The sequence below is a fragment of the Acipenser ruthenus genome, chromosome 1 (assembly GCF_902713425.1).
Source record: "Acipenser ruthenus chromosome 1, fAciRut3.2 maternal haplotype, whole genome shotgun sequence".
In the NCBI taxonomy this organism is placed as follows: domain Eukaryota; kingdom Metazoa; phylum Chordata; class Actinopteri; order Acipenseriformes; family Acipenseridae; genus Acipenser; species Acipenser ruthenus.
In genome coordinates this window covers 47841708-47869596 of record NC_081189.1, presented here as the reverse complement: position 1 = coordinate 47869596, position 27889 = coordinate 47841708, and the positions used below count along the sequence as shown (strand labels likewise).

The 27889-nt window shown below is 39.3% G+C and overlaps 1 protein-coding gene across 1 annotated transcript; it reads right to left on the bottom strand.

The window, feature by feature from the left end:
• nansa (N-acetylneuraminic acid synthase a) lies at window positions 1–27202 on the bottom strand. The gene is made up of 6 exons (XM_034034502.2): window positions 26861–27202; window positions 25344–25559; window positions 13720–13819; window positions 13350–13504; window positions 1691–1957; window positions 1–1323 (listed from the first exon to the last, which is right to left on the bottom strand). The coding sequence occupies exons 1-6, from the start codon at window positions 26990–26992 to the stop codon at window positions 1114–1116; spliced, it is 1080 nt and encodes a 359-aa protein (XP_033890393.1). The 5' UTR covers window positions 26993–27202; the 3' UTR covers window positions 1–1113.
• Window positions 27203–27889: the final 687 nt, after the last annotated feature.

Here is a 27889-nt window from a genome sequence, read left to right as displayed (position 1 = left end):
CAATGTTTCCCCCGTTTTTATTAGTTCATCTAAACCATAATTCAGCTGTAAATTGGAACTGTTTCATAAGGCTTCCAGTACAGTTGCTCATGATTTTTTAATTCATTTTTTTAACACAAAGAAATGTTTCAATTTATGGCACATACTGTAGTATGCAAGTGCTACTTCAGACTTGACATAAGCAACAACACTCATTCTTCGTCAATTCTGAACACTATACAATGCACAGTGGCACAAAAAGTGATTTAGACAATTACAGTAAGTCAATATGCAGAGTTCAATACCTTTGACTAATTCTTAAGATAAAGAATTAAAATCAATTCACACAAGGCTTACAATCCAAATATTACACATGTACATAAACAAATGTTAAAGGACACATTGCAGATAATATATTTTAGTGTCAATTGAGGCAGGTTTTAGCTTGTGTATTATTAAATGGCCAAACTTTAATATACCTTGTTGTATACAGGTATAGAATATTAAAACTTTGGGTTACTGTTTGCCAATGAAGGTAACAAAAAACATGGATGTGCCTCTGTAGTTAAAACTACTGTACTGTAAACTACTGGGGGGTGTAAACAATGCGTTCATTTATTTATTTCTAAATCCAAGGTAACTAATCTTAAACTGCATTCTGTTTTTAAATACAAAATTACAAAATGTACTGTTTTAAACAATAGTTCCATTAATTCAATTTTAAGTTGCAGTAGCTACACTTTTGGCAGGTTCCTCAGACCCCGATTAGCACTAGTCTTGGACTACCTTACCTAAGGTAACATTAGGTAGTCCAAGATTCGGATTAATCAGGGCAAATAAAAATAAACCTGTATGCACGTACATACTGTAGGTATAGCCACTGTAGTTCTATGGAAATCTTTGGTGGATGACTAAAATTTGCCAGTACTTATTTGATCAATTCTAGCAGGCTAATCACAGACACTTTGTTATTATAAAAGTGTATATACTTTTATGTACTATAGCATTTGTATACGTAGTTATAACTATGTCTTTACATAGTACCTAATATGTACTAACTGACACTTAAAATGAAGTGCCAAACTGTACATTGTGATGCCAGTCAATACACATTCAGAGCTCTACGAGATTTGGTTAGCATTTTGCCTTCTTTCCATAACTCTCTACTGCTTCTTCAACAACTGTCTCATCCTCCACGATGTCCCTGCTCACTTTCTTTCCCACCAGGTCGAAGATATTCTGGGGGGGAACACCCTTGGGTTCTCCGACCTTGACTGTCAGCATGTCAATAGTCAGCACAGTGCCTTTGGGAATGGCTGTTTTTGCCACCACAGATTTACCCAGCTGTAAAATACAGAAAAGACTGATAAATGGACAATTTACGCATAACTATTCTTTACAGAGACCGCCCGATCAACCATATGCTTAATGGTTTGTGTTTAAAACTAACTTGGGCACTCAAAAGTCTCCTGCCCTCTGCATGTTTACATGAGTATGTTTAAGATTTACTGATGAAGACACAGGAAAACTTCGTCTACTTGACTTTATTTCTAATAGTTTTAGAGATTATTATTGGATCATTTAAAATTAGAGATAATAATGGAACTAAAGCTATACTAATAGGATGTGTATACATGGATTTCATTAGGATAGCAAATATATTTTTATGTTTAGAAAGAGAAATCATATTTGGCCCAATGTTTAGATTTACCTTGTTGTGACAAGCCATCTCACAGGGCAGAATCTGTTTAATGGGGGAGCCCAAAGATCTCTCCACAGTCCGGATGGCCTGCACCAGTTCAGTCAGCTCCTGGGGTTCCAGGGAGGCCTGGTGGTCACTTCCCTTCCAGGTCTTGTCCAGTGTCACATGACGCTCAACAACTTTGGCTCCCAATGCAACTGCAGCGATTGTGATAGCAATTCCAGTCTCATGGCCAGAGTACCCAATTGGAATATCAGGAAACTCCTTTTGGTATTCCTTAAAATAAACACATATTTACATATTAACCCATTCTCTGCTGAGGCCCTTGTGACACTCTGTGCTACAGGAATTATGTGAGTCTGCTGTTTTAAATCAGAATTAGCATGTTAACCTTTCAGATACCGCAAGAAAATTATATATTGTTTTTTTTGTCAGACTCAAGTTTTCATTGGTACCAAGTTTTTTGTCATGTGACCACAAAATACAGTTATTATTGTAAACAAAATGCTACTTTTTCATAAAATTAATTACACCTATATCACATTTAGTCCCTAAAATCCTAATGTTTGATGCAAAATTGTATAAACTTTTAGGCTACTGGATGTGCCTATGCCTATGTGTAAATCTTTTCATTGGTTTTAGGGGTTTTACATGCTCTATACTGACACCAGGCCACTTTGACTTTACCACTTAAATATGCAGCCCATGGTGTATATCACCCAGCCCAAATTCATGTGCCCAGTACACCACCAAAGAATGAGATACCCAGGCAAAAGCATATATTTTCTGAATCTGCACAAAATAAGGATTTTAGAAATGGGTAACAAAACATTGCCCTTCAATGGTTTGTTATCCATATAATCCTTCTGCAATCTGAGGTAATGTCACTGTATGTAGTCAAAGTCACTTGTTTTTCACAATATTTGGACTTGTGAATCTCACAGCTTTAATTTCACAGTTAAAAAGTTCTAAATTGCTCAGAGTGTCCAGAAATACCAAATATGTGCACCTTTATAGCTTTTCAGGCCCTTGACTAACAACAGGCCACTTTGACCTCCACTTCATATAATGCAGGCCATGGTCTATAGCAGTGGGTTTTCACCCTGTGGTACGTGTACCAGTACTGGTACGTGACAGGCATGCAACTGGTACGCACCAGTCGTTGTTCTTTATAACAATATGATTCCTCAACCACAAAACTCCCTCAATCACACCATCGTAATGTATAAATCTGTTTGTACCACTGAAATCGCAGAGAAATGAGAAATTCTGATGCAGGGCTCCAGACTGTGACTAAAACGGTTGCAAATGCAACAACAAAAAAGTTTTGACAACAGTTTTTTTGGGGTTAGGCACAAAAATGCTACCTCTCCCTTTAAATGCATGTGTCAATAGTTTCACATGTTTTAATAAACTGAAGTGCGAGAAGGATGATAACAAATAGATCGAATACAAATGCTTGTAAGTGCAGAGAGGTATATTAACACCAGCAGAATACAGGAACTAGGGTTGTCACGATACCAGAATTCTGAACTTCGATACGATACCCGTTCAGTTTCACGATACTCGATACCTCTTCAATACCACGGCAAAAAAAAAAAAAAAATCTTAACACGCAAAATAAGAGAACAATCTTAACTCTAGGTCAAACGGTGCAGGTGCAGTAAACGTAATTTGCATATTATCACTTAAGAATTTTTTTTGTGTAGGACTATGATTGACTGGCCCTTTAATAGTTCTGCTTGTTTTTGGTAGTGAAATAAAGAGTATGAAGTAAAACTACAAAGTGGATGAATTTGAGATTTTTATTAAGTGATTCAGGTGAGTGCTCTGTACATTATTGACGGAGAAAAGTTCTCAAAAAAGTTTTTACTATTATTATATTTGTGCTTATAACTGTGACTACAGGGGTTTCAGGTAAGTACCATATGTGGAATAAATCAGCACAAACTGGGGGTTCAGAAAATAAAAAATCCACTGTTTGATTTGATACCCACTAAATTTAGTAAAGAAATAGGGCAGCAGTGTGGAGTAGTGGTTAGGGCTCTGGACTCTTGACTGGAGGGTCGTGGGTTCAATCCCAAATGGGGGACACTGCTGCTGTACCCTTGAGCAAGGTACTTTACCTACATTGATCCAGTAAAAACCCAACTGTATAAAACGGGTAATTGTAATACCTCCTAAACCCTCCCCCCCTCCTCCATCTCCCCTGACGACTTTGCCTCCTTCTTCTCTTCTAAAATCTCAGATATCCGCAAACTCTTTAACACCTCTCCCTCCCCCGCACCCCCCCCTGCTCCAACCCCTACACCCACTACATCCCCTACTAACTCGCCCTCCTTCTCCACCTTCTTGCCCCTCTCAGACTCTGACCTCTCCTCCCTGCTCCAGGGTCACAAACCCACCATGTGTGCCTTGGACCCCCTCCCCACTCACCTCTTTCAAGCTGCTGCTCCTGCTCTACTCCCCTTCATCTCCTCACTCCTCTCTACTTTCTGGCATCTTTCCCTCTGCCTTCAAAAAAGCCTCTATCACTCCCCTCCTCAAAAAACCTACCCTCGACCCCACCTCCCTCCAGAGCTACCGTCCTGTCTCCCTCCTACCCTTCCTCTCCAAAACCCTCGAGCGGACTGTACACCGCCAGCTCTCTGCTTTCCTGTCCAACCACTCTCTGCTTGACCCTCTCCAATCTGGCTTCCGCTCTGCTCACTCCACTGAAACCGCCCTCCTGTCTGTTACCAACTCACTTAAGTGTGCCCGAGCTGCCTCTCTCTCCTCTGTCCTAATTCTCCTCGACCTCTCTGCTGCCTTTGACACTGCTGATCACTCTATTCTACTATCATCTCTTGCTGACCTGGGGATCTCTGGCACTGCTCTGGCCTGGTTCTCCTCCTACCTCTCCAACCACACTTACCAGGTAACCTGGCGTGGAGCAACCTATACCCTCACCCACTCTTAACTGGAGTCCCCCAAGGGTCAGTCTTGGGTCCTCTCCTGTTCTCTCTCTACACCTGCTCCCTGGGCCCCCTCATCGCATCCTATGGTTTCTCATACCATTTCTATGCTGATGATGCTCAGATTTTCCTCTCCTTCCCCACCTCTGACTCCACCATCTCCTCCCGTATCTCTACCTGTCTGTCAGCTATTTCCTCCTGGATGCACTCGCATCACCTCAAACTCAACCTCTCTAAATCTGACCTCCTTTTCTTTCCCTCCTCCTCCCCCTCCTCTGATCTCTCTATCTCTGTTCCTCTGGAATCTACCACACTCTCTCCCTCTTCCTCCGCTAAGAACCTTGGAGTCACCCTGGACCCCTGCCTCTCTTATTCCCAGCACATCTCCACTCTGGCACGCACTTGCCGATTCTTTCTGAGCAACATCCGAAGAATCCGACCCTTCCTCACCAACTATGCTACCCAGCTCCTGGTCCAGGCCCTGGTACTCTCCCGCCTAGACTACTGCAACTCCCTCCTGGCTGGCCTCACTGCGTCCGCCACCCGTCCGCTCCAGCTCATCCAGAACTCTGCTGCCCGCCTGGTGTTCTCTCTGCCTCGCTTCGCCCACGCTACTCCACTACTCCGCTCACTCCACTGGCTCCCGATCACCGCTCGCATCCAGTTCAAGACTCTTGTACTAGCCTACAGATGCCTTGACCAGACTGCACCCAGCTACCTCCAGACCCTCATCTCTCCCTACACCCCCACTCGACCTCTCCGCTCCGTCTGCACTAGAAGACTGGCTCTACCTCCGCTACGCACCCCTGCCTCCCGAGCCCGCTCCTTCTCCACCCTTGCTCCGCAGTGGTGGAACGACCTTCCTACAGATGTCAGGACTGCCCAGTCCCTGACCACATTCCGGCGCCTCCTTAAGACTCACCTCTTCAAACAGCACCTGTAGAACTCCTCTGTTGTATCCTGGGACACTATCACCCTTCATTTAAATGTGCTTTATTTTGCTCTTATCTGCCCCCTATTTTACTGCATTTAATCCTGTACTTCAGAATATTGTAATCTGCCAAGTGTTTAACCTGTAGTATTTTGTACTTAATCATATCCTGATGTAACTATCACTATTTAATCATATCCTGATGTAACTATCACTATTATTTGCTGTATTATTGAATTGTGGTTTGTCACACTTGAACAAAAATTATTGTATTTCTTGCTCTTATTGTATTACTTGTATTGTAACACTTGAATGTATTTGCTTGCGATTGTAAGTCGCCCTGGAAAAATACGCCAAAAAGCAGGCATGGTAATTTAAGACGTTACCACAATGTTGTGTATGTTGTGTAGCGTGAGTTTTGTACTAAAGGAGGGATATCTGTTGCTGACCGTTTTAAGAAATGGTAACTTTTCAAAACACTTCTCCAAACAGAGGCCTGGCTGAGAGGGACAGGGTGGACAGTAGTAGTTTGTGGCTTGGCTTTTGTCCCAGACTGTGGCCGTGTTCAAATAAAATTATGTTCACGAAGCCTTGCCACTATTTGCAATCTTTCAGTCTCTGATATTTCTTGTGTATCAAACACAACACTTGGGATCACAGAGGTCTGAAAGTCAAAAAATGTGAGACGATTCTCTGGTGTCGTACTTAGGTACACTACATAGGCGTTGTATAAAGACATCTGGACCATGTACATGCCAAGCTTCTCGTACCATGCCATGGTTGTCCTTGCAGCATTGTACAGCTTCAGCATCTGGTCTGCCCTATCCACGCCTCCCATGTATTTATTGTACTCCAGGACACACTTGGGCTTGTTTGTGTGTGTGTCCTGACCTTGCACAGGAACTGCTACAGTAGCCTCATCGTGGATGGTGGTGAGGAGTAACACATCTTTTTTGTCAGTGTATTTAACTGCCAGCAGTTCCTCACAGCACATAGTGCTGGTTTAACCATGCCTGTTTGTTGGCTACCAATTGACGTGGAAATCCCTTCCTGTTGGGTCTTATTGTACCACAAGCCATTGATTGTGATGTGTACAAGGCTCTAAACAGAGGAATCCCTGTGTAGAAGTTATCTACATACAAATGGTAGACAAGATTTAGAAAGGGAAAAACAAGATCCCACACAATTGTCAGTGGTCTGGTGGCTCAATCTGAGAGTCCTTCCCTGTGTACACTGAACCGATGAGATCAGTAGTTTGTACAGTTTAATCCCATAATGGGCACGCTTCATGGGAATGTACTGTTTCAAAGAGAAACCTCCCCTTGAACAGCAGGAGGGACTTATCCACAGATATATTTTGGCCAGATGTAATATGTCAAATTGAGGATGGTCCCTCGGAAGAGCCCTAGAATTGTTGTTGTAATGTAAAAAACTAAGATTAACTGTAATCTGTCCCAGCTCATTGTGGAGGGGAAAATTGAGGCAGCATGGACTGGGTTGGTATTCCAAAATGAATCCATTCTAGGTTTATCCCCTAGTCCCATTAGAAGCGATAAGCCCCAGAACTTTTTCATTTCGAAAACATTTGTGGGGACCCACTTGAACACCCTAGAATGTGACCCCAGGTTGTTCCCATGCTGTGCCAGATATTGTTGGGCATACAAATTGGTTTTTACAAAAAAAGGGGGTATTTGAGGCTGGATGATGTAAGAGGGGGTATTGAGTGGTAGAATGGCTGAAATCTACCACCCCTTGGTCCAGGCCCACCTACTGTACTGGGACAGGCAGGGGCTCAGGCTCAGTTTCCATTGGCTCCTCTTCCTGACCACTTTTGATCTCCACACTGGAGGAAGTGCCACTTGGTTCATATTCACTGCCAGAGTCATCTGGGGCCAGACTCTGTTAGGAGGTTAGCAACAACATCTACACTGAGCGGTCTTGCCATTTTCTCCCCAAAATAACCTCCACTGCCCAGTACAAATAAAATTATAAATAAAAAAAATGCAATCAAATGAGATGTATACAATTACAACATGTAGTGTGAGGGGAAGCAGAGCTGCCAATGGCTACGATTTGGTCGTAGCAGCTACTATTTTGGAGGTATGATGAAGGGGTATAATACTACGATTTTTATTAAATAAATAAATGATGGATACTCACTTAACGTTTATGAAATATTATTTCAACATCATGTGTGAGTTTCTAATTTTATGAATTAATTGTTCTTAATACTGTATTTCACTGACAGTTAATTGTGGCATCTTAACTGACATACTAAAAGCTCTGAGCCGGGTTGCTTAGTAATTGGTTTAGGGGTCCTTCAGAAACTGCCACACAAATGTCGCTTATCAAATATCATTATCAAATCACACGTTTACTTGGTTGCTTATCAGTTATTAAAATAGTAATCACAAAATGAACTGAATATGTCAGACTCTCCTCCATCTAAAAGATCGAGGTTGGCTTGTCAGAAATAGAGGAATATACCACAGAATGGTCATTAATTTAAAGAAGGTCAAGTGTCTGAATCTCACATCTGCTGTGAATACTGCCAGACAGACTTCTCTGTGAAACATGGTGGGCATCATGACTGTATCACTCATGTGGGTACGAAGAAACACCAGCAATACGCAAAATCTATTGGTAATTCAAAGTCAACACGTGAATTTATTGTGTTTAAATGGTGCAGATTGATAAAGGCAGAGACCATTTGCAAAGCTGCATTTGCTGACTCAAACGTCGCCAGCAAACGGGTCAGGCCGCATAAAAACCACTGCAATAAAATCGAAACCCTGTCGAATGACACAGAATTGTTGTTGGGTTATCTTTCACTGAGCACAGGTGACAGCAGCGACACAACAGCCAGTCAAGAGAGAAAACTCATTTTAAAATAGTTATCACTGTCCAACGTAGTTTAGTAACAAGAGTGTTGTCCATAGCTTATATTTTAATTGTGTTAAGGAACGTGATCGTGTCCACATTTTGTTTTAATTTAAGTAATGACTGGCACTTGCTTACAATCTACCCAGCATTACTGAATACCTGCTCACTAGGGACTGACGTTGCCGGGATGCTTAATACTTCTGACCAAAGATACAACTTTTGGAACGATCTTGGTTGTTTTTCTTCATTTTTACTCCGGGGTAGTTCAGATGAATAAATGCAGATTTCGTTTGAAGTTTTGTAGGGTGCCATCTCATTAAATGGTCACGCAAATTAGTTGTGTTCCTGGAGTATCCCAAACATTGCTTTCTTTACTTTACTTTCTTGCCGTCTTACTTTAGAAAATAATTGTCAAACATCAAAAGGCATTGTAGCTCGGTCGATACAGTATTTGTAATTCTAGCACACCACTCTTAACTTGCTCTGTTACTTTGGAGACTCCTGTACAGATGCAATCCCATCAGTAAACACTCACAGGGGGCGGGGCAGGGGGGGAGAAGGTGAGCTCAATCGCATGCAGATTCAGTGAGTCAGACCTGATGGGAGCAGAGAAGCTCTGCGCTTGATGCAAAAAATAGCTGCCGATTCCAAATGTAACAAAAAATAAGCGCTTTCCTTTGCTTAAACCCTTTACACAAAAACGATGCAAGGGCTTGACTATCGATAGTTGTCAAACGATACATCGATAAAATCGATGCAATGCTTCAGCCTTATACCCGTTTATTAATTATTAATCAGAATCAATCATTCTTAATACTATGTATGTAGCAATTAGTTTTTTAATTACCATTTACATCATTGATGATTCAATAATAATGCAACATTGATGTTTGGAAGTTGAGCAAATATTTAAGATTGATCATCAGTGTTCCGTTTTCTGGTATTTTTTTACATAACCAAAAAGTGCATTTCTTGATCTATTTCAAATTAATTTATTTGCTACATGACAGAGTGGCAGAGTGGTTGCAGTGACGTCACAAACCAGGAAGAAGCAACAACACAAAAACAAAGAAGGGCTGGGCAACACTGAAGCGCAACCGGCGCTCAGCGCGTGTATTAAATAAAACAAAAGATTTAAACAAAACAAAAGGGCACGTTGGCCAAACAAACAAACCTTAACCCTTTGTGGTCCTATGTCCGACATCGCAATTTTCCCTTTCCGGTCCAATGTCGGACCCTGTCCGACATCGTCAAAAAGACGAAAAAAACAGGTCTCTAGTCGTTTTTTCTCCGGAAAAAGCCGAGAAAACCATTCAATGGCCGAGTGAGACTGATAGGAGCCGAGAGAAGCCAAAAAAAAAGAGGGGGGGGGGGGGGGGGGGGGGGGGGGGGGGGGGGGGGGGGGGGGGGCGTATCTCATGAACACTGATAGACCCGACACCACATAGATAACATGGACATACACAAACAAGATAGCTGCTTCCGCATCCAGCACTCAGAGAATATCACAGACATTTGCAGAGCTTTTTGAGATGTTATAGTAATAAAATAACGACTTGGATTGCATTATTGAGGAGTTTGGTGATAAAACGAGTGATCAAGAGATGATTTATCGGTATGTACTATTACGAGTTATTTGAAAAATATAGCGAATGAGGGGTGGGGCGGTGCTGGAGATGCAATACTGAGTGTCCTGTTGATATGCAGTGCCTTTTAAACCTGTTTTACTGTGAAAAAAATACTTAAAACAGTGCGTCTAAAATAAACTGCGCGTGTGAAAATAAATCACGCCTGACACGCGCTGAATAAATGGACCACAAAGGGTTAACCCTAACAAATATCGCACTGGTTAACAAACAAGCACGTCTAGCAATTGTTAATTCGGATTCCTAAATTGAAAGACTCACGTCTTGCCTCAGACACTCTCTTCTCGACTCTCTCCTCTGAGCGCAGAATGCTGCTGGTTCTTATACAGGTGACCATCTCCCGATTAGCAACAATTAATCAATGTATTAACTCGGGAGATGGTCACCGTCTGCACAAGGTTTTTAAATAAATAAACAAAACAAATGCACAGCTTTTCGCCGTCATCTCAAATAAGCTTTGTCCAAGCGTCGTTATGTGTGTGTGTGTGTGTGTGTGTGTGTGTGTGTGTGTGTGTGTGTGTGTGTGTGTGTGTGTGTGTGTGTGTGTGTGTGTATGCACGTGCACTGTGGGCAGTAAGTCTACCTTAGCGATAATGTACTATATTTCAGAGATAAAACTCGTCACGGAGCCGCGGATGAATGGGGTGCGGATAAATGAAGTTCTGTATAAATATATAAAGTCTTATTTTGCGTTTTTGTTTTGTTTTGTTTTTTAACTAAATATAGAACAGGAAAATAAAACGGGTCAAATAATTACACTTTTTTTTTTTTTTAAACTGAATTAAATTAAAACCAAAAACTACAGTCAAATCATAGGGAGAAATAAAAGGCTTCAAGTACAGTAACTGTAATAAAAATGTTCCTAATGTTTATTTTAGCCTCTGAACGTTGAGCTTACACCACTAGACAAAAAAAAAAAAAAATGAAACCACAAGGTTTCAACTTCCTCCCCTCACACATGATAAGTTACAATGGTGTCGATATGATAGCCTCAGAAGTAGGAAGTATCTTCCTGTACAATCACATCAACAAAGCAACATGGAGAAAATAATCAGATGTGTTACTTCAAAGCTAATTTCATGAGACACAGCTAATCAAAAGATCATTTTTAATATCGATCTTCATTGAACAGAAACAAAAGCTACACGCAGATTGTTTTAAACTTACTCTGGATGTATCACAGTGTGATGAATCTGTTGACTCGAGTGACACTGCTCAGCTGGCTGCATTTGTTCGAACGGTGTTTGAGGACTTTAGCGTGAATGAATAGTTTTTGACATTATTGCAATTAAAAGCTAAAACCAGAGGGGTAGATCTCTATAATGAGGTTTAACATTATTTTAATAGAAAGAACATACTGCTTTAAAAGCTTGTGTCAGTAACAATGGATGGAACCCCTGCAATGACTGGATATCATGTGAGCTTCATAGCATGTTGCAAGACAGACCCCAATTTCTCCCATTTCCCTCAACTACCACTGTATTTTACATCAACAGGCACCTTGCGGAAAAATAATGGGATCTGACCACGTTATAAAGTAATGTTGTAAAAATAGTTAACTCAATTCGAGCTAGAGCCCTATAACACTGTCAGTTTAAAAAACTACTCTATGACGTTTCCACGAGTATGGCGATCTTTTGCTTCACTCTGAAATAAGTCGGCTTAGCAGAGGGAGAGTACTGCGCCGATTTCTTTCTCGTGTCAAAAATTACAACTTTCTTGGAGTCAAGAAATGAAAGTTGTACACAGTTGACTGACAGTGTGTGGCTGTTTGACTTGGCATTTTTAACTGATGTCACAGAAACAGCCTCAACTGTGAATTGCAAAGAAAACAAAAAACAATTGCAGACATGATGATTAGTGATGTGAAGGCTTTCAAATGAAAGTTGGATTATAGGGTACAACAGCTGCAGAAGAAAGAAATCGAGCATTTTCCTGTTGTGCAAGAAACGTTGGAGGGAAATGAAGCCGTGCAGAACTTCTGGACCCCAGTGAATACTGCAATCTCTGGACCAGCCCCAGTAAATACTGCAATCTCTGGACCAGCCCCAGTAAATACTGCAATCTCTGGACCAGACCCAGTAAATACTGCAATCTCTGGACCAGCCCCAGTAAATACTGCAATCTCTGGACCAGCCCCAGTAAATACTGCAATCTCTGGACCAGACCCAGTAAACACTGCAATCTCTTGACCAGACCCAGTAAACACTGCAATCTCTTGACCAGATCCAGTAAACACTGCAATCTCTGGACCAGCCCCAGTAAATACTGCAATCTCTGGACCAGCCCCAGTAAATACTGCAATCTCTGGACCAGCCCCAGTAAATACTGCAATCTCGGGACCAGACCCAGCAAATACTGCAATCTCTGGACCAGATCCAGTAAATACTGCAATCTCTTGACCAGATCCAGTAAATACTGCGATCTCTGTACCAGACCCAGTAAATGCTGCAATCTCTTGACCAGACTTAGGCAAGAATTTAATGACAGAGTTCATGATTTTCCGCAGCTGGAACCTTGTGTAATGTTTACTTCAAATCCCTTTATGCATGTGGATGTGAGTGACATTTCTGAACAAGTAGGGTCATTGTTTATTCTGGATAGGGTTGAACTGGAAACGGAGATTCTTAATCTTCAAAACGATATTCAGTTGAAAGCAAGATACTCTGCGTCTGACTTCTGGACTTTAGCGGACAAGAACAAGTACAGAAATCTTTGCACAGCAGCAATGAAAGTGGCATGCTTATTTGGTTCCACTTATCTATGTGAATTTGTCTTTTCAGACATGAACTTTATCGAGCATCCATTAGGGTAGCGCTTTCTAATTACAAGCCAGATTTTGCTGGGCTGGTAGACAGCATGCAGTGTCAAGTCTCACACTGAAATCTTGGGAAGAATAACATTTTTCTTTATTTTCAGCTTGGAGTTCTTTGAGGAGTGGCTCACAAATCAGAAGTAGCTCTTCACAGTAAAAAGGCTAGAGACCCCTGCTATACAGGGACTGAAATCTTGTATACAAGAGAGCCCTGGTAATGTTGCAGTATTTTTATTATTTGATACCAAGTTCAGAGTTCAGATTACTAAATCTTACTATTATTTTCATGCATTCTAGGTCAGCCCTTGAGGGAACAATCACACTGCACTGATTTTCCCAATGTTTTTTTTTTTTTAAGGATTTGAACAATCATGTGGTATCTTCAAAAAATAAATAAATAAATAAATAAAAAGCCTGCAGCATGTGTGACTGTTCTTACCATGATCACCCGCAAATTGACGTTCTCTGGTTCCAGCGGATATGCGCTGGTGCACTGCAGGATACAGAAGTTGGGGTTGTTTGCTTTCACCGTTTGGTAAACACGGCGCATAGTCTCCATGGACTGCATTCCACTGGAAACCACCATTGGACGGCCTGGCAAAGAACACAAACAAGATTACAATGCAAATATTTTTTAGTGTTATCTCATTATCTCATCTGCAACCCTATTAACTCTTATTTCACTTTAACTGTCAACAAAGTCTCCTTTCTACAAGAAGAGTGCACAGCAGTAACCAGTTGTGAATACATTAGCACACAGCGGTCTCTGATTGAACCACAAAGACTTTGGTCACCTACATACTGCTTACCTTTCTTTGCACATTTTTCCAAATATGGAAAATTGTTGGTGTCTCCAGATCCCACTTTGAAAAAAGGCACATTAAGTTCATGAAGAAACTCAACTGCCATCTGCCAAAAAACAAAACAAAGTTAACAGGTGAGAATGTATCAGTGTTAAAACAATCTTCTTATCAGGGAGGAATCAATGTGACATCCAAAACAATGATTGTTCACAGTTCTTGACATCAATAACTCATCATTCACCCAAGGCCTTATTCAAAAATAAAAATACACAGTAGTTTCCGTGTATAGGAACCTCCTAAGAGAACACTTCGCCCAGGGCAAGGGTGCCCAAAGTGCAGCCCGACAACCCCTTTAACACGGCCCACAGCGTCTCTCCAACTGAACCTTATATGTGGCCAGCAAAGAACAGAGCAGCTGCCAAGCACTTGATTTACAGCAGCCTTTACAGCAGAGGTGCCCAAAGCAGCTTGTTGATATTATGCAGCATGCAGGCAGGCAAGGGAGCAGGATTATGTAGGAACTCACGAATACAGAAATATATTTTTTCACACACTACGCATGAACAATAATGACTGATGCAATGGTTTCTATTTGCATGCCAGTTTGTGAGATAGTGAACTCTGATACACAAGCAATGGCAGCAGCGCGAAAAAATTTAAAAACGTCTCAAACATTTCAAGACCAAATGGACAGAAAAATATTTTTGTAATTGAGAAAGAGGGCAAACCTCTCTGTCTTCTGTGCAAACAGTCCACTGGAGTCATGAAAGACTATAGTGTTAAATGCTAATACGAAACACAACACGCAGCATATGATCAATACGTGGGTGAGCAGAGGAAAAGGTGGGCTGAGTCTTTGCAAGGAATTAACGCAGCAATATTTTTTTTTCTAAAATAATGACAATTTACTCTCCTTTAAATTTTTAAGATATAATTGATTATTGTTGAGGCAGTGGGTATAGCATTGTTTATTTCAGACCTGTCAACTCACGTATTCACCGGGAGTCTGCTGTATTTTGCACCCTTCTCCCGGACATCGCCCGGTACAGATTTTCTCCCGTATTTTGCTAAAAACGCTACTGTTAAACCCCCTTATGTCAGCAAACCTTTAATGTCTGCAAAAGTTATGGCCGGTGTGTGGTTACTGCAATCCCTGTCTGTACCTGGCAGGGTTTAGGACCCAGGGGAGCCCTGTGCAGGCATGCCCGAGGCAAGTCCACCCCACATACCGTGCGTGCAGATGGTGATGATATTCTTCACAATTTATTGAATAGCTTGTTATAGTCACTGACAACATGAGTACATGCTAATGATTTCATTTTACAATGTATTGAATTGGCTGTTCCTGTCATTGGCATTGTTAATAAATGCCAAGATTATTAGATATTTATTTTTTGTGATTTTATGTACTATGACTTATCAACAGTAGTAATATAGTAAATGATTTGATACTTTTCATTTATTGAATTGAGTGTTATTGTCACTGGCAACAGGAGTACATGCTAATGCCATGGGTTTGTGTTTTTACACGTTATTGACAGAGGAAGTAAATACTAAGAAATATGGATACATTTTAGGGATGGGGATTTTGAATAGTTTCCTATTTGAATAGACCAACATTTTTTGTATTCAAATACCTGAAATAAAGAATAAAATACAAATACGAATGTGTACTACAGCAGACAACATAAAAAGTATAAGCCGCTAAAGTTTAAGTTCACTCTTCGGAGGCGCCGGCCGGGTTCACGAAGTGTACAAACAATGTCCAAGACAAGACTTCTTTGTTCAAGTTACTTGGTTTATTCAATATCCTATAAATAATTCAAAACAAAGAACACACCTGGTTGTACTTTTAATGGTTGGTGCAAATGTTGATGTTATTCCATACATTCACAGAAAGTCAACAGTAGATGTTTTACATTGTAATGCAGTCCACAGTGTTTTAAAAAAAAAAAAAACTACTTCCAAGCTGTTCTCTGTCATTGTGGTGTTCTGCTTAGCATTTAGTATGTCTTTATATTCAACATAAAGCTAAATTAGGGTTCTAATTTCAATGTTACTAAAGTTAGGCTTCCTTTTCAGCACTTGCTATATCCATTTGTTTACAAATTTAAAGTTAGCTGGTGCCATGGTCCCGGAAGCTGTTTCACGACTGCCTAGCAACAGTGGCTGTGTGCAGTCATTACAGGGGAACTCAAGCGGGGGATCTGTTAACATTAGCTGAAAACAAGGCTACAAAACTGTCAACAATTACAAACAGAATATGTTTACTGTAGAGTTTTTCTGTTACAAGCATTGCATGATTAATTAGGGTCCTTACGTCAATTATGACAATCTCATTCACATGAACGTGCAGGGTTTAACACTGACTTTGAACACTTGTCAAGCAGCAGCATTTAAAAAAAGACATTTTTGCTTCTACTGGTAGCTAACAGAAGTCTTTTTGGTGTACTTGAATATGTAATAGGATATTCGAATAGTGTTTTTATTTTCGTGCAATCGTGTATTCGACTACACTGACCCATCCCTAATCCATTTATTCATTTTGTAATTCATTAAGCTGAAATATTGAAATGGCTTTCAATACAAATGCAGACCTGTCAACTCTCCCTTATTTGCCAAGACTCTCCCGTTTTTTGGAAACTTCTCCCTGGTCAGATTTTCTCCTGTATTTTGCACAAAACTCTACTGTTAAACCCCTTTATGTAAGCAAACCTTTAATTTCTGCAAAAGTTGTGTACAGTCTGTGGTTACTGCAATCCCCATCAAAATATTGATGCACATTTCAAGCTTCTTGGACAACAACATATTCTCACTTAATCTTAAGGAACGCTGGAAAAAGGCATACTCTCTGTAAACTATGCAGGACTGATTTTAACGGTGTTGTGACTAATTCAGCAAATCTGTAGTAGACATGATCCCAGACTCACAAAAAACTCACAAAAGTCTAAAAGTCACTCAAATAGTGAAAGGTGTTTCTATTACAATTGCTTTTAGAAATTCAGATCGATTGGTAACATGTGTTTATATACAGTAATAGTGTGCATTTAAAATTAAAGATAGTTGACAATGAAATGTTATTGACAATGGTATTGATCCGCCACATATGTGTAGTCACTGTAATGAATAACTAGTCCCCTGTGAAGTGCGGCAGATTTTTCCCAATTCTGCAGCAAGGGTCCATGATTTCTGAAACAGAAATTCTTGAATTCTGCGGTAGACTTTTAAGAGTTAAAACCAACACGGTTCTTTGTTAATTTCTTTTATATATATATATATATATATATATATATATATATATATATATATATATAGGGCTGTTTTCAAAGTTTATTACAGTACATGCTAAAACAAATAGCAGAATGAATACACAAAAACATTCATTGAAACTAAATTGCAAGGCCACTGTCAGCAGGTAGAAAAGTAAAATAAATTCTAAAATAAATACTAGTGTTCTGCAGTTTTAAACCTTTACTGCTAGGAGGAAAAAATACTTTGAAAGTGAGCAGCTGCAACTAGAAACAATACTGAAAGTATTTTGCTCAACTCCTCCAAATAGTGTTGATTCTGAATAAAACTGACTGAAAAAAAATGTTCTCCATTTTCTCAGGACTGTGTGTCAGGTGTTTAAAGTTCTGCTTTCCCATTGAAGTAGAGGAAAAAGTGCTCTGATAGTTTCTTCAGAAACGACATGCATAGTCTGCAAAACAGTTTATCCCCGTTCTCATACAAGTGTCTCGGGTATTCCCGAGCACGACCAGCTGCTGTTTTATTTCCTAAGTGGCTTTTGCCTCCAGACACACATTTGCTCTTAACAAATGTATCCATTTTAGCTGAGGATTTTAATAGCCACAGCACGTCAGTGTCTAAAACGAGTGGTTTGCTTTTCCTAAGAGCGGGTTGAGCAAGATAAACATAAATGTCACTGCGCCACCTTGTGGAATGTTTAAAAATAACTTGAATTTGTTCTTATGAATACTAGTCAGGCGTGTTGCCATGGAAAATCAATAATTCTGCAACCCAGGGTTTATTCCAGAAATCGCACCGTGACCCACAATCGTGTTTTTCACGGGGAACTAAATAACGTTGCAATACCACATCACGTTGTTGTGTATTTTGGCTTTTTTAAAAAAAATGTTTATTTATTTATTTATAATAGACATTGAATTTATTGAGTTTTTTTTTCTTGTTATAAAATACGTGCCATCGCTCATCTAAGTATTAGGTTTGTTGTGTGATCTGAAAGTAACAACGCCAAGTGACTATGCTTTGCTGTCGTGCAAAATCAACTACAGTGGACTCGTTTACAAAGTATTGGCTGCTACCAAATCAGCCACCTCCAACTACAGTACAATAAGAACCACAAGGGCCAAGAGAGAATCTGATTGTGAAGCATGTCATGGTTTTTTTTCTGTTGTTGTATTTTTCCTTTTTAAAAGCAATTAGAAGGAGCACTGTATCACAGTGTATCATTCTACCAAATAATAAAGTGGAATAGTTGTATGCCTTTGTGTTATGTAGGTATTCAATTTAATAGGGCTGCAACGAAGGGTACATTTTGACCTTCGAAGGTTCAGAACACATTACCGAAGGAAGGTTCGATGGTACTAATTTGCATAACGTACTGGCGACGTCACCATAGCTACTAGTTTATATTTGACTGAAAATCCTATTATTCTACAGTTAAGCCATATAAATGGAATAAAACATTCATATGTAGTTTAAAAATACATTATATACAACAGTAATCATGTTTTTACAATTTTTTAAAAAAATACATGTTGTTTATTTACATTAAATTGATGCTGCTTGCGAGTAAGCTTGCATTGCAGCAGCACTAACTGCAGCGGACTTAGGCAAAACAAACTTAATTTAACAGTCACCGTTCCAAGCAGGATTTAAGAGTCAGTCACATTTTACTACTACTACTACTAATAACAACAATAATAATAATATGAACTTGCGATTGTAAAGTGACCCCAGAGATTGGTTGTGCCTCCATGATACATCAACAAATGCTTGCACAGTTTGCATTCAACTTTTTTTTTGGTTGTCTCGGCATTTAACAAAAATCCCAAACAGCAGACGGGTTTCCAGACATTTCTTTCAATACAGCTTACGCTATACAGCACTTTGCTGTCGAGATAGTGAATGAAGAAATTTGCCTCTGGTTAATACAAGCTGGAGGGGGACGGTGCTCAGTTTTTTCTAAATTAAAATTATTGGTGTTAGCGTATATTTTGTATGTTTCAAACATATTCTACCATAGCACTTCTCTTACACTGTCTTGTACACTAGGTATTCAGTACACATTTTACTGAAGCAATACAACTGCTATATGTACCGCCCCAGTGCTTTGGGCTTTCAGTTTACAAAAGCTCCCTTATTTAAAAAAACTCAGTGATGACAGGTATGCAAGTAAATGCACTTGAAATTTACAATCCATGCAATTTGGTCCCGCTAGCTAACTCCATCTTGGGGAACACTTAAGAACACAGTGCTTGCTTCCCCAAGGGGTGTTCTCTTAGCTGGTGTATTTCATTTTATATTTATTTAAAAGACATACAATCAACTGAGAGAATCAGAAAAAAATACAGAAGCAAAGCATATTTATGCAAATTATGTGCAGGGGTGTGCAATTAAAAAAAAAGAAAATTTTGTCGAAGGGACAAAATGCTAGAAAAAAAATCTCCTTGCCCCCTCAACGTCCCACAAAACACACACACACAAAATATAGAATATAACTTTTAGGATTTAGCTTTTATTAAACCAGAAAACGTAAATTCAGTCTTGCCAAAACTGAGCCCATCTAATTTTTGTGCATGACACATGGCAAAACAAACATAATTAGAATAACGATTCAAATTCCGTCAGACGTCACACACCTTGTATTAGTGGTGCAGCATCAGTATCATAGGTGTCGGTATATACCATGACTTTAAAGTGCAGCGTTTTTTGTTTGTTTTTTTACAGAAGATGTTGAGGAGTTGAGAGATCTATCTGATGGCAAACTTCTTCACATTAAGCACCCGTCAAACAACTAGGTGTAAAATAGGCACAGTATTTATAAAATTCTTGAGAGTTGTGGCTACCACTGATACTTTAACAGTTTTTAGGTAGGAGATCATTAAATTACACTTATGAAGACATTTCTGAAGAAACATGAATTTGAGTAAACTTATTTTTTTTACATTCAAACTAGGTAATCGTAGGGTATATTTCATCAGCATGAAAGCGTTATTCTCTTAATCTTCAGATTCTCAGCTGTTTAGAAAGGTATATGGTATACTTTCAGTGGATATTTGTCCTGATACTAGGGGTGTCATGATATGAAAATTCTCATACGATTATTGTGTGTGTCATCACGATAATTGCAATAAACATGATAATTTACAAAGAACTACAAAAAAAAAAGGTTTACTATTTATTAAGCTATAATAGGTATGAAATCAGTATAACTCTATGCACATCTTCTATAGCAGTGCTATTTGGACCATCTGACTCAGAAAAATGTTTTTTGAATCTGAGGTCTACATGACTGGTTAGGTTAAGCAATCTGTAAGTTGATGCTGTAGAATATCTTGATTTTAGATCAGCATAAATTATTTGCTTCATTTGTTTAGTGAGAACTCTGTCCCCATCCTGTTCAGTCAGCAGGTCACTGTGGAGGTGATGTAGAACTGGTTGCAAGGCAGATATGGTAACATGGGATTCTGCAGCTAGTGCATCTGTAAATATGTGCAATGGGCTCAGGACTTGACAGACATTTTCAAGAACCTGGGTGTTACTATCTGTTGGCATGAAATACCATGAACTGCTTGTTGTTGCTCAATGAACCTGGAAACCATCAAGTACGTTGACCCCCATCTTGTGACCACGTCAAGGAGCAGTGAGTGCCGAGGAACATCTAGTTCAACTTGCTTTTTAGTCAACTATCTCTTTTTTTCCCGCTGTGATTGAACCCTTTAACAAGACTCCTGTAGGACCTCAAAGCTGTTTCAACAAGTCAATTTCAGGGCTTTACTGATAGCTAGATTGAGATTATGACCAAAGCAACGTAGCCATGGCACATTAAAGGCCATTGTCTGTTGTTACAGCTGCCACATTTTTTGCATCCAGCCACCATTTTTCCAGTATGTAATTGAAAGCTTCCACAATGTTTTCTACAGTGTGGTCCTCTGGCAAGAACAATGCCTCCAGACAATGTGCATGCAACTTCCAATCAGTTACTGAGATATAAGGCTCTCCAGAGCCACCATGGCTTGTCCACATAGCTGCTGTTGCTGCAACCCACTGTGCATCAGCCATAAGGACTTCAATTTCTTCTTGTTTTTTACTGTACATCTTTGGGATCTCTTTGGATGAAAAATACCCTCTTTTTGGCATCTCATATTGGGGGTTTAGTTAGCAATAAGTTGTTTGAATGCTTCCTTGTCGACTAATTGAAAAGGCATCATTTCCCTGGCTAAAAAAGTTAGCTACAGCTTCATTTAGCTCTTGGGCCTCTTTGGAACTGGCTTCATACTTCTTCCCTCTCTCAAAGGCTGCCCTAAGTGACATCTGAGTGCTTTCTGTTGCTAAGTCTTTATTTCCTGCACTGACCCCTGGCCCTGACTTCTGCAAATGAAAGAAATCCTAAATTCAGCCCATCTAAATATTTTCTAATTTCTTTTGTTTTTAACTCAATAGTTTGGGTGTTTTCATATTTGTCTGATTACATCTGATTCATAAATAAAGCAGCTACTTGTTAATTAATGTATGTATGTATGTATTATTATTATACAACCAGCATAGCTCTCAACAAATGTGTTGCATCACATTTTCTCTAAATTTCAATTTTCAAATATATTTTTGTTTTTACTTTTAAATTTGAAATGTAAATTAAAAATAAAACTTTCAAAAATTGATGTTTTAAAATTATGAATGGTCCTCAACTCCCTTCGCTATGTAAAAACTACTTAACTACTTGTATAATATACACCTTGTATAATAATACACCAATATTAATTATAACCAGCAAATACTTTCCAGGCTTGTCAGTTGACTGTCATTTTAAAAGTACTATGCAGAGCAGCTAAACACAACCTGGTAGCAAAACAGCATCAGTTTTTGCATTATTTATTTATTTTTAAACAGGGAGTCCAAAATGCAAACTGTTAATGACATTACTAATTTGTGACTGTACATGATCAAATCCATGTTAAACTAAGGTGTTTGAAAACACTAATATTTAGTTGAAAAAAAAAAAACTGATTCAAGGATATACAGCGAGTAACATATTCATTTAAATATACAGTAGTCAAAGTTGTGTTCAAGTACAGTGCACAGAAAGATCACTTTGAAAGAATTACAGCAGCTAAAACATAAATTAAACACATTTCAACTGTTAATAATTCCTTTAACTTTAAACTGTTCATACTTTGTTCCTTACCGATGTTGCTTCTTTATAAAGCGCTCGGTGGTGACCTCTTAAATGCGTGAACATATTTGTTGTGTTGCTGCTCTTGCAGAGAATACTAACTCTGCATACTTTACAAATTGGACCCCCCTATTCAACAAATCTGACCGTCATTTTTTTAAAAAAACCCAAATACTCCCATATTACTGATTTAATTCGTTTTTTTGTTTTGGGGGGGGGGGGGGGGGGGGGGCGCTACAGTTGGTTTCTCTCTTCACTGTCTGTCATCTTGTAGTGCAGTGCGCGCCACAAACTTACACGTGATTCAAACATAATTGATCTTACACAGTGGGCCATGTAACACGACCAATCACAGCATTAGAAAAGTAGATCAAAGTTTCTACACCAGAAAAGAGTATGCAGGACAAAGTATACATATACAGTATGGTACTGGCAGATCACTTTAAAAATTCCATCACTGCAATTTGAACTTATTGGTATTAATAATTTAGCGTTACAAATTATGACTTGAGGTTGACAAATCATAAACATAAATAAATAATGAATTACTGCGATATTGAAAAATATTGATGATACAATAATCTTTTTAGCGTCATTTCGCAATCGTGATACACAAGCCTAAAGTAATGTAATGTCAGTCAGACCTCAAACAGGTAGACTGTTCACCAGAGCGGAAGGGTTAAAGGATTGGTGTCTAAACTACAGACGTGCTCAAATTTGTTGGTACCCTTACAGCTCATTGAAATAATGCTTCATTCCTCCTGAAAAGTGATGAAATTAAAAGCTATTTTATCATGTATACTTGCATGCTTTTGGTATGTCATAGAATAAAGCAAAGAAGCTGTGAAAAGAGATGAATTATTGCTTATTCTACAAAGATATTCTAAAATGGCCTGGACACATTTGTTGGTACCCCTTAGAAAAGATAATAAATAATTGGATTATAGTGATATTTCAAACTAATTAGTTTCTTTAATTAGTATCACACATGTCTCCAATCTTGTAATCAGTCATTCAGCCTATTTAAATGGAGAAAAGTAGTCACTGTGCTGTTTGGTATCATTGTGTGGACCACACTGAACATGGACCAGAGAAAGCAAAGGAGAGAGTTGTCTGAGGAGATCAGAAAGAAAATAATAGACAAGCATGGTAAAGGTAAAGGCTACAAGACCATCTCCAAGCAGCTTGATGTTCCTGTGACAACAGTTGCAAATATTATTAAGAAGTTTAAGGTCCATGGAACTGTAGCCAACCTCCCTGGGCGCGGCCGCAAGACGAAAATCGACCCCAGAGTGAACAGAAGGATAGTGCGAATGGTAGAAAAAGAACCAAGGATAACTGCCGAAGAGATACAAGCTGAGCTCCAAGGTGAAGGTACGTCAGTTTCTGATCGCACCATCCGTTGCTTTTTGAGCGAAAGTGGGCTCCATGGAAGAAGACCCAGGAGGACTCCACTTTTGAAAGAAAAACATAAAAAAAGCCAGACTGGAATTTGCTAAAATGCATATTGACAAGCCACAATCCTTCTGGGAGAATGTCCTTTGGACAGATGAGTCAAAACTGGAGCTGTTTGGCAAGTCACATCAGCTCTATGTTCACAGACGAAAAAATGAAGCTTTCAAAGAAAAGAACACCATACCTACAGTGAAACACGGAGGAGGCTCGGTTATGTTTTGGGGCTGCTTTGCTGCGCCTGGCACAGGGTGCCTTGAATCTGTGCAGGGCACAATGAAATCTCATGACTATCAAGGCATTCTGGAGCGAAACGTACTGCCCAGTGTCAGAAAGCTCTGTCTCAGTCACAGGTCATGGGTCCTCCAACAGGATAATGACCCAGAACACACAGCTAAAAGCACCCAAGAATGGATAAGAACAAAACATTGGACTATTCTGGTGGCCTTCTATGAGTCCTGATCTGAATCCTATCGAACATCTATGGAAAGAGCTGAATCTTGCAGTCTGGAGAAGGCACCCATCAAACCTGAGACAGCTGGAGCAGTTTGCTCAGGAAGAGTGGGCCAAACTACCTGTTAACAGCTGCAGAAGTCTCATTGAGAGCTACAGAAAACGTTTGACTGCAGCGATTGCCTCTAAAGGTTGTGCAACAAAATATTAGGTTAGCGGTCCCATCATTTTTGTCCATGCCATTTTCATTTGTTTTCTTATTTACAATATTATGTTGAATAAAAAATCAAAAGCAAAGTCTGATTTCTATTAAATATGGAATAAACAATGGTGGATGCCAATTACTTTTGTCAGTTTCAAGTTATTTCAGAGAAAATTGTGCATTCTTCGTTTTTTGTAGAGGGGTACCAACACATTTGAGCACGTCTGTACATTACCCAGAAGAACGACAATGACGCTTGTTTAATAAATTTGGTTTACTATATGGCCACTGGATAGAGAGAAATCATTTTGTTTTGTCTGCGTTTCCGTGGGTCTCACAGCGCAAAGTTGTATTAAAAATAATTAAGTAAATCTATAGCTTTACAAACCTACTGCCAACCACCCGATTAAGTAGCTTTAAAAAAAAATACTAACAATTGCTAAACCGTTACATATAAAATAGTTTAAAGGTTTTTGTAATTTTTATAATGTTAAATATTCTTCCTAGAGCTGGCAGTCAAACTTTACTGGGCTCCTATTGTAGACAAAGGCAATGTAATAGTATTGTCGCATTTAAATAGCTTTTCTACTGTGTGTGTCTAAGGGTTTGTGAATAAAAAGGATATATGTATATATTTTTGCTTTGAAGTTTAGAGTTACACATTTTTCTCTTTTTTTTTCTTGTCATTTCCATGTGCCAGACTTATGCAGTTTAGAGTTTTCAGGACCTTGCATGACCTAGAAATCTACAGGAGTTTTTCTAGCAACAGAACTTATTGACAAAAGAAAAAAGTTCTTGTCCGACAAACAAAGTATAATGGTAAAACTTGTTGTCCCTCACATAAATCTTGTTGTCCCGGGCGTCGGGCGATATGAATTGCACACCCCTGATGTGCGAGTAAATTTAATCACTGAGTGTATATATCTTTCCTATACCATTATCAGTTTACAGTTACACACTATGAACTTTGCATAAAGCACACAGCAATCTACATACATCCTGTACATTTTAAAACTTAAAATAATAATAAAAAAACCACTGAAGTGAACTAATTTAAAATGTAAGATTTAAAAAATTAAGGGCCACTGCCTCCTTTTGCTTTACCTCATCCATCCCAGAGGCCGTGAAGAAGATCCCAATCTCCTCAGCATATTTTTGGAGCTCCCTGTACTGCTCATGACTGAATTCTAGATGGCGCTTGTGCTCCCCATAAGTCTTCCCCCAGGAGTGCGGAGAGGTGTAAGGTCGCTCCAGAGCACTCTTGTTAAACTTGTATTCCAGCTCACTCTTCTGGAACTTCGCACAATCAGCCCCACAGTCCTGAAAGAACAAATACCAGTGTTAAACACAAATGGTGAAGACAGGCTACCTAACTATTAACCCTTTGGCACTAACACAGCTCCTTAGGCAGGCTGGTTATATAGCCTATAACAGGAAGTAATATTAGTATTTATTGTTGTATCCGTGTGTGAGTTGAATAGGTGCAGTTAATAGATGACTACTTAACCTTCCTAGAACCTAGTTTCTTGAGGATACAAACACTATTTGATAACTTGTTATTCCCCAGCCTATGGCTTGGAAGCCTAATAAAAGAGGTGTCTACCAAAACACAGTAACATAGTAAATAAAGCGGAGACGTTCTTGTAGTGGCCTCTAGTGTCTGTCAGTGTAATTGCTGGTAATAATCCAGTCATCCCAATCTTCCTTTTCAGTACGACCCCGTAGCGCACAGGGTACGCAAGGTTCTCCCCAGGCCTTTTCAGCCGGGCGGCGAAGTGGCTGTCGCCGCCCGGCTGAAAAAAACCTAACTGCCCGTTTTGCATATGCTACTGTGACTTTTTTGTCGTATTACTGCACTGTAAGGTGATATATAGTAATAGCTATACATATGCACCACAAAAAAGCCTATTCCTTTTGTTGTGATATCGTAAAAAATATGGGTTCATTTATATAGGCTGTACGTTTATATAAGCTTTAAGAACAAAGGCTTGATGGGATATCAGCGGAGCAATTGTCAGATATACAATTACAAATGCTTAATGCAGAGGTGCTGGATTATTACAGTCCGGTTTCATGCAACAGTTATAACGGTGATCAAAAGTGTGCGAGTACTGTTGTGTAAAAAAAATAGTTACAATGAACAGCTGCATTCAAAAAATGTAGAACTGCGAAAAACCAAAACAGACATGCATTAAGTGAAAAGGTTATTTTTTGTGTTTTGTTTTTTTGTGTTAACTCCAATAAGTTATCTTTCCCCAGTCAAATCGCAGAGTGCCTAAAATAAGCAATTTACCATAATAAAAAAAACAGTAATGACAAAGACAATGATAGAACATAAAAAAGAGCAACACATTGTTCAAATTCTTTGTCGTGTTATATATTTAAGGTAAGGCAAGTTTATTGTTCCTTTAAAAGTGTTCCCCGCTATAATGTTCTGCCGCCCGGCTGTACAGAATTCCTGGGGAGAACCCTTCTACGACCAAAAAACTTGATTGTTAACAAACTGCATGAACATACGTTTTCATTAAAATAATAATAATAATAATAATAATAATAATAATAATAATAATAATAAAAAGCCCAACAACTAATAGCTACTCAAACTGCATTGCCCGCATTACCTTTACCATCCGGATCATTTTCTTGGCTATTTCGATATCTCCTTGGTGATTCTGCCCGATTTCTGCAATAATGAAACAGGGGTAGTTGCCCCCAATCATCCTGCCAGGACACAGTTCAAATTTTAGAGGCATGGTAACGATTTCTTAGCAACGATTAGCTTAGTACCAGACCTACAACTTAACAAACGACTCACTACAGACACTGCACATTGAACAGGAAGTAAAGCACTTAGATCCCGGAACTGTACTGCGCAATGACGATTCCACATCCGTGTGCAGGTGGACCAATTGCGAGAAGCGGTTGAGTCAGCATTCAGAAGGATGTGGTGGTGCTTTCTGTATCTGTGGGTCGTGCTCTTTGGAGTTCTGCACAGAATCGCGGAGACTCGCGTTCTTCGAGGGCTGCTGCATGACGTCATTCAACTCCGCCCACAGAAATCTGTGCAGAGATTCTGCACAACCTAGCGCAGCTTTGAAAAGTTACTGCGAGAGACTGGCTGCTGCTGTGAACCACAGAGACGATACAGAGATCACGAGTGACCTGCTAATCGTAATGCAAATAATCACTAAAAACTAGTGGAGGCGAACGACATATTATCATCATCATCATCATAATAACTTTAATTTATTATAGCGCCTTTCACACCTACGTGTCTCAAGGCGCTGTACAAAACAAAATAATCAACATTACAAAGCTCAATGAAAACAATGTTAAATATATATATATATTGGGCAGCTGGCTTTTTGAGCTAATATATGTGCAAAACTAACATGTACGTACAAGTGAAGAAACGATTGTTTCTGTTTTTTTTTTTTTTTTTTTTTTACATCTGCGTTTCAGGGCTTAAGGATCCCAGGGTGTCAGCTTCAACAACGTTGCTGGGTAGTTGGCTGGAGACTCCCACAAGTGCCTCTTTTCTGTTCTAAATACCCCTTTATCTAATCACACACACACACTTTATTAATAATAATTTTAAAAAGACAATGTTGAATATGTATTACCCTTAAATAAGTACTACATAAATAAAC

Excerpts from the sequence above, each read along its gene's own strand:
- nansa (XM_034034502.2), bottom strand. The coding sequence starts at position 26,992 with ATGCCTCTAAAATTTGAACTGTGTCCTGGCAGGATGATTGGGGGCAAC. Across the intron at positions 25,560-26,860 it reads AAATGATCCGGATGGTAAAG|GACTGTGGGGCTGATTGTGC; the intron begins GTAATGCGGGCA and ends TTGTTCTTTCAG. Across the intron at positions 1,958-13,349 it reads TCAATTTGCGGGTGATCATG|GAATACCAAAAGGAGTTTCC; the intron begins GTAAGAACAGTC and ends GTTTATTTTAAG.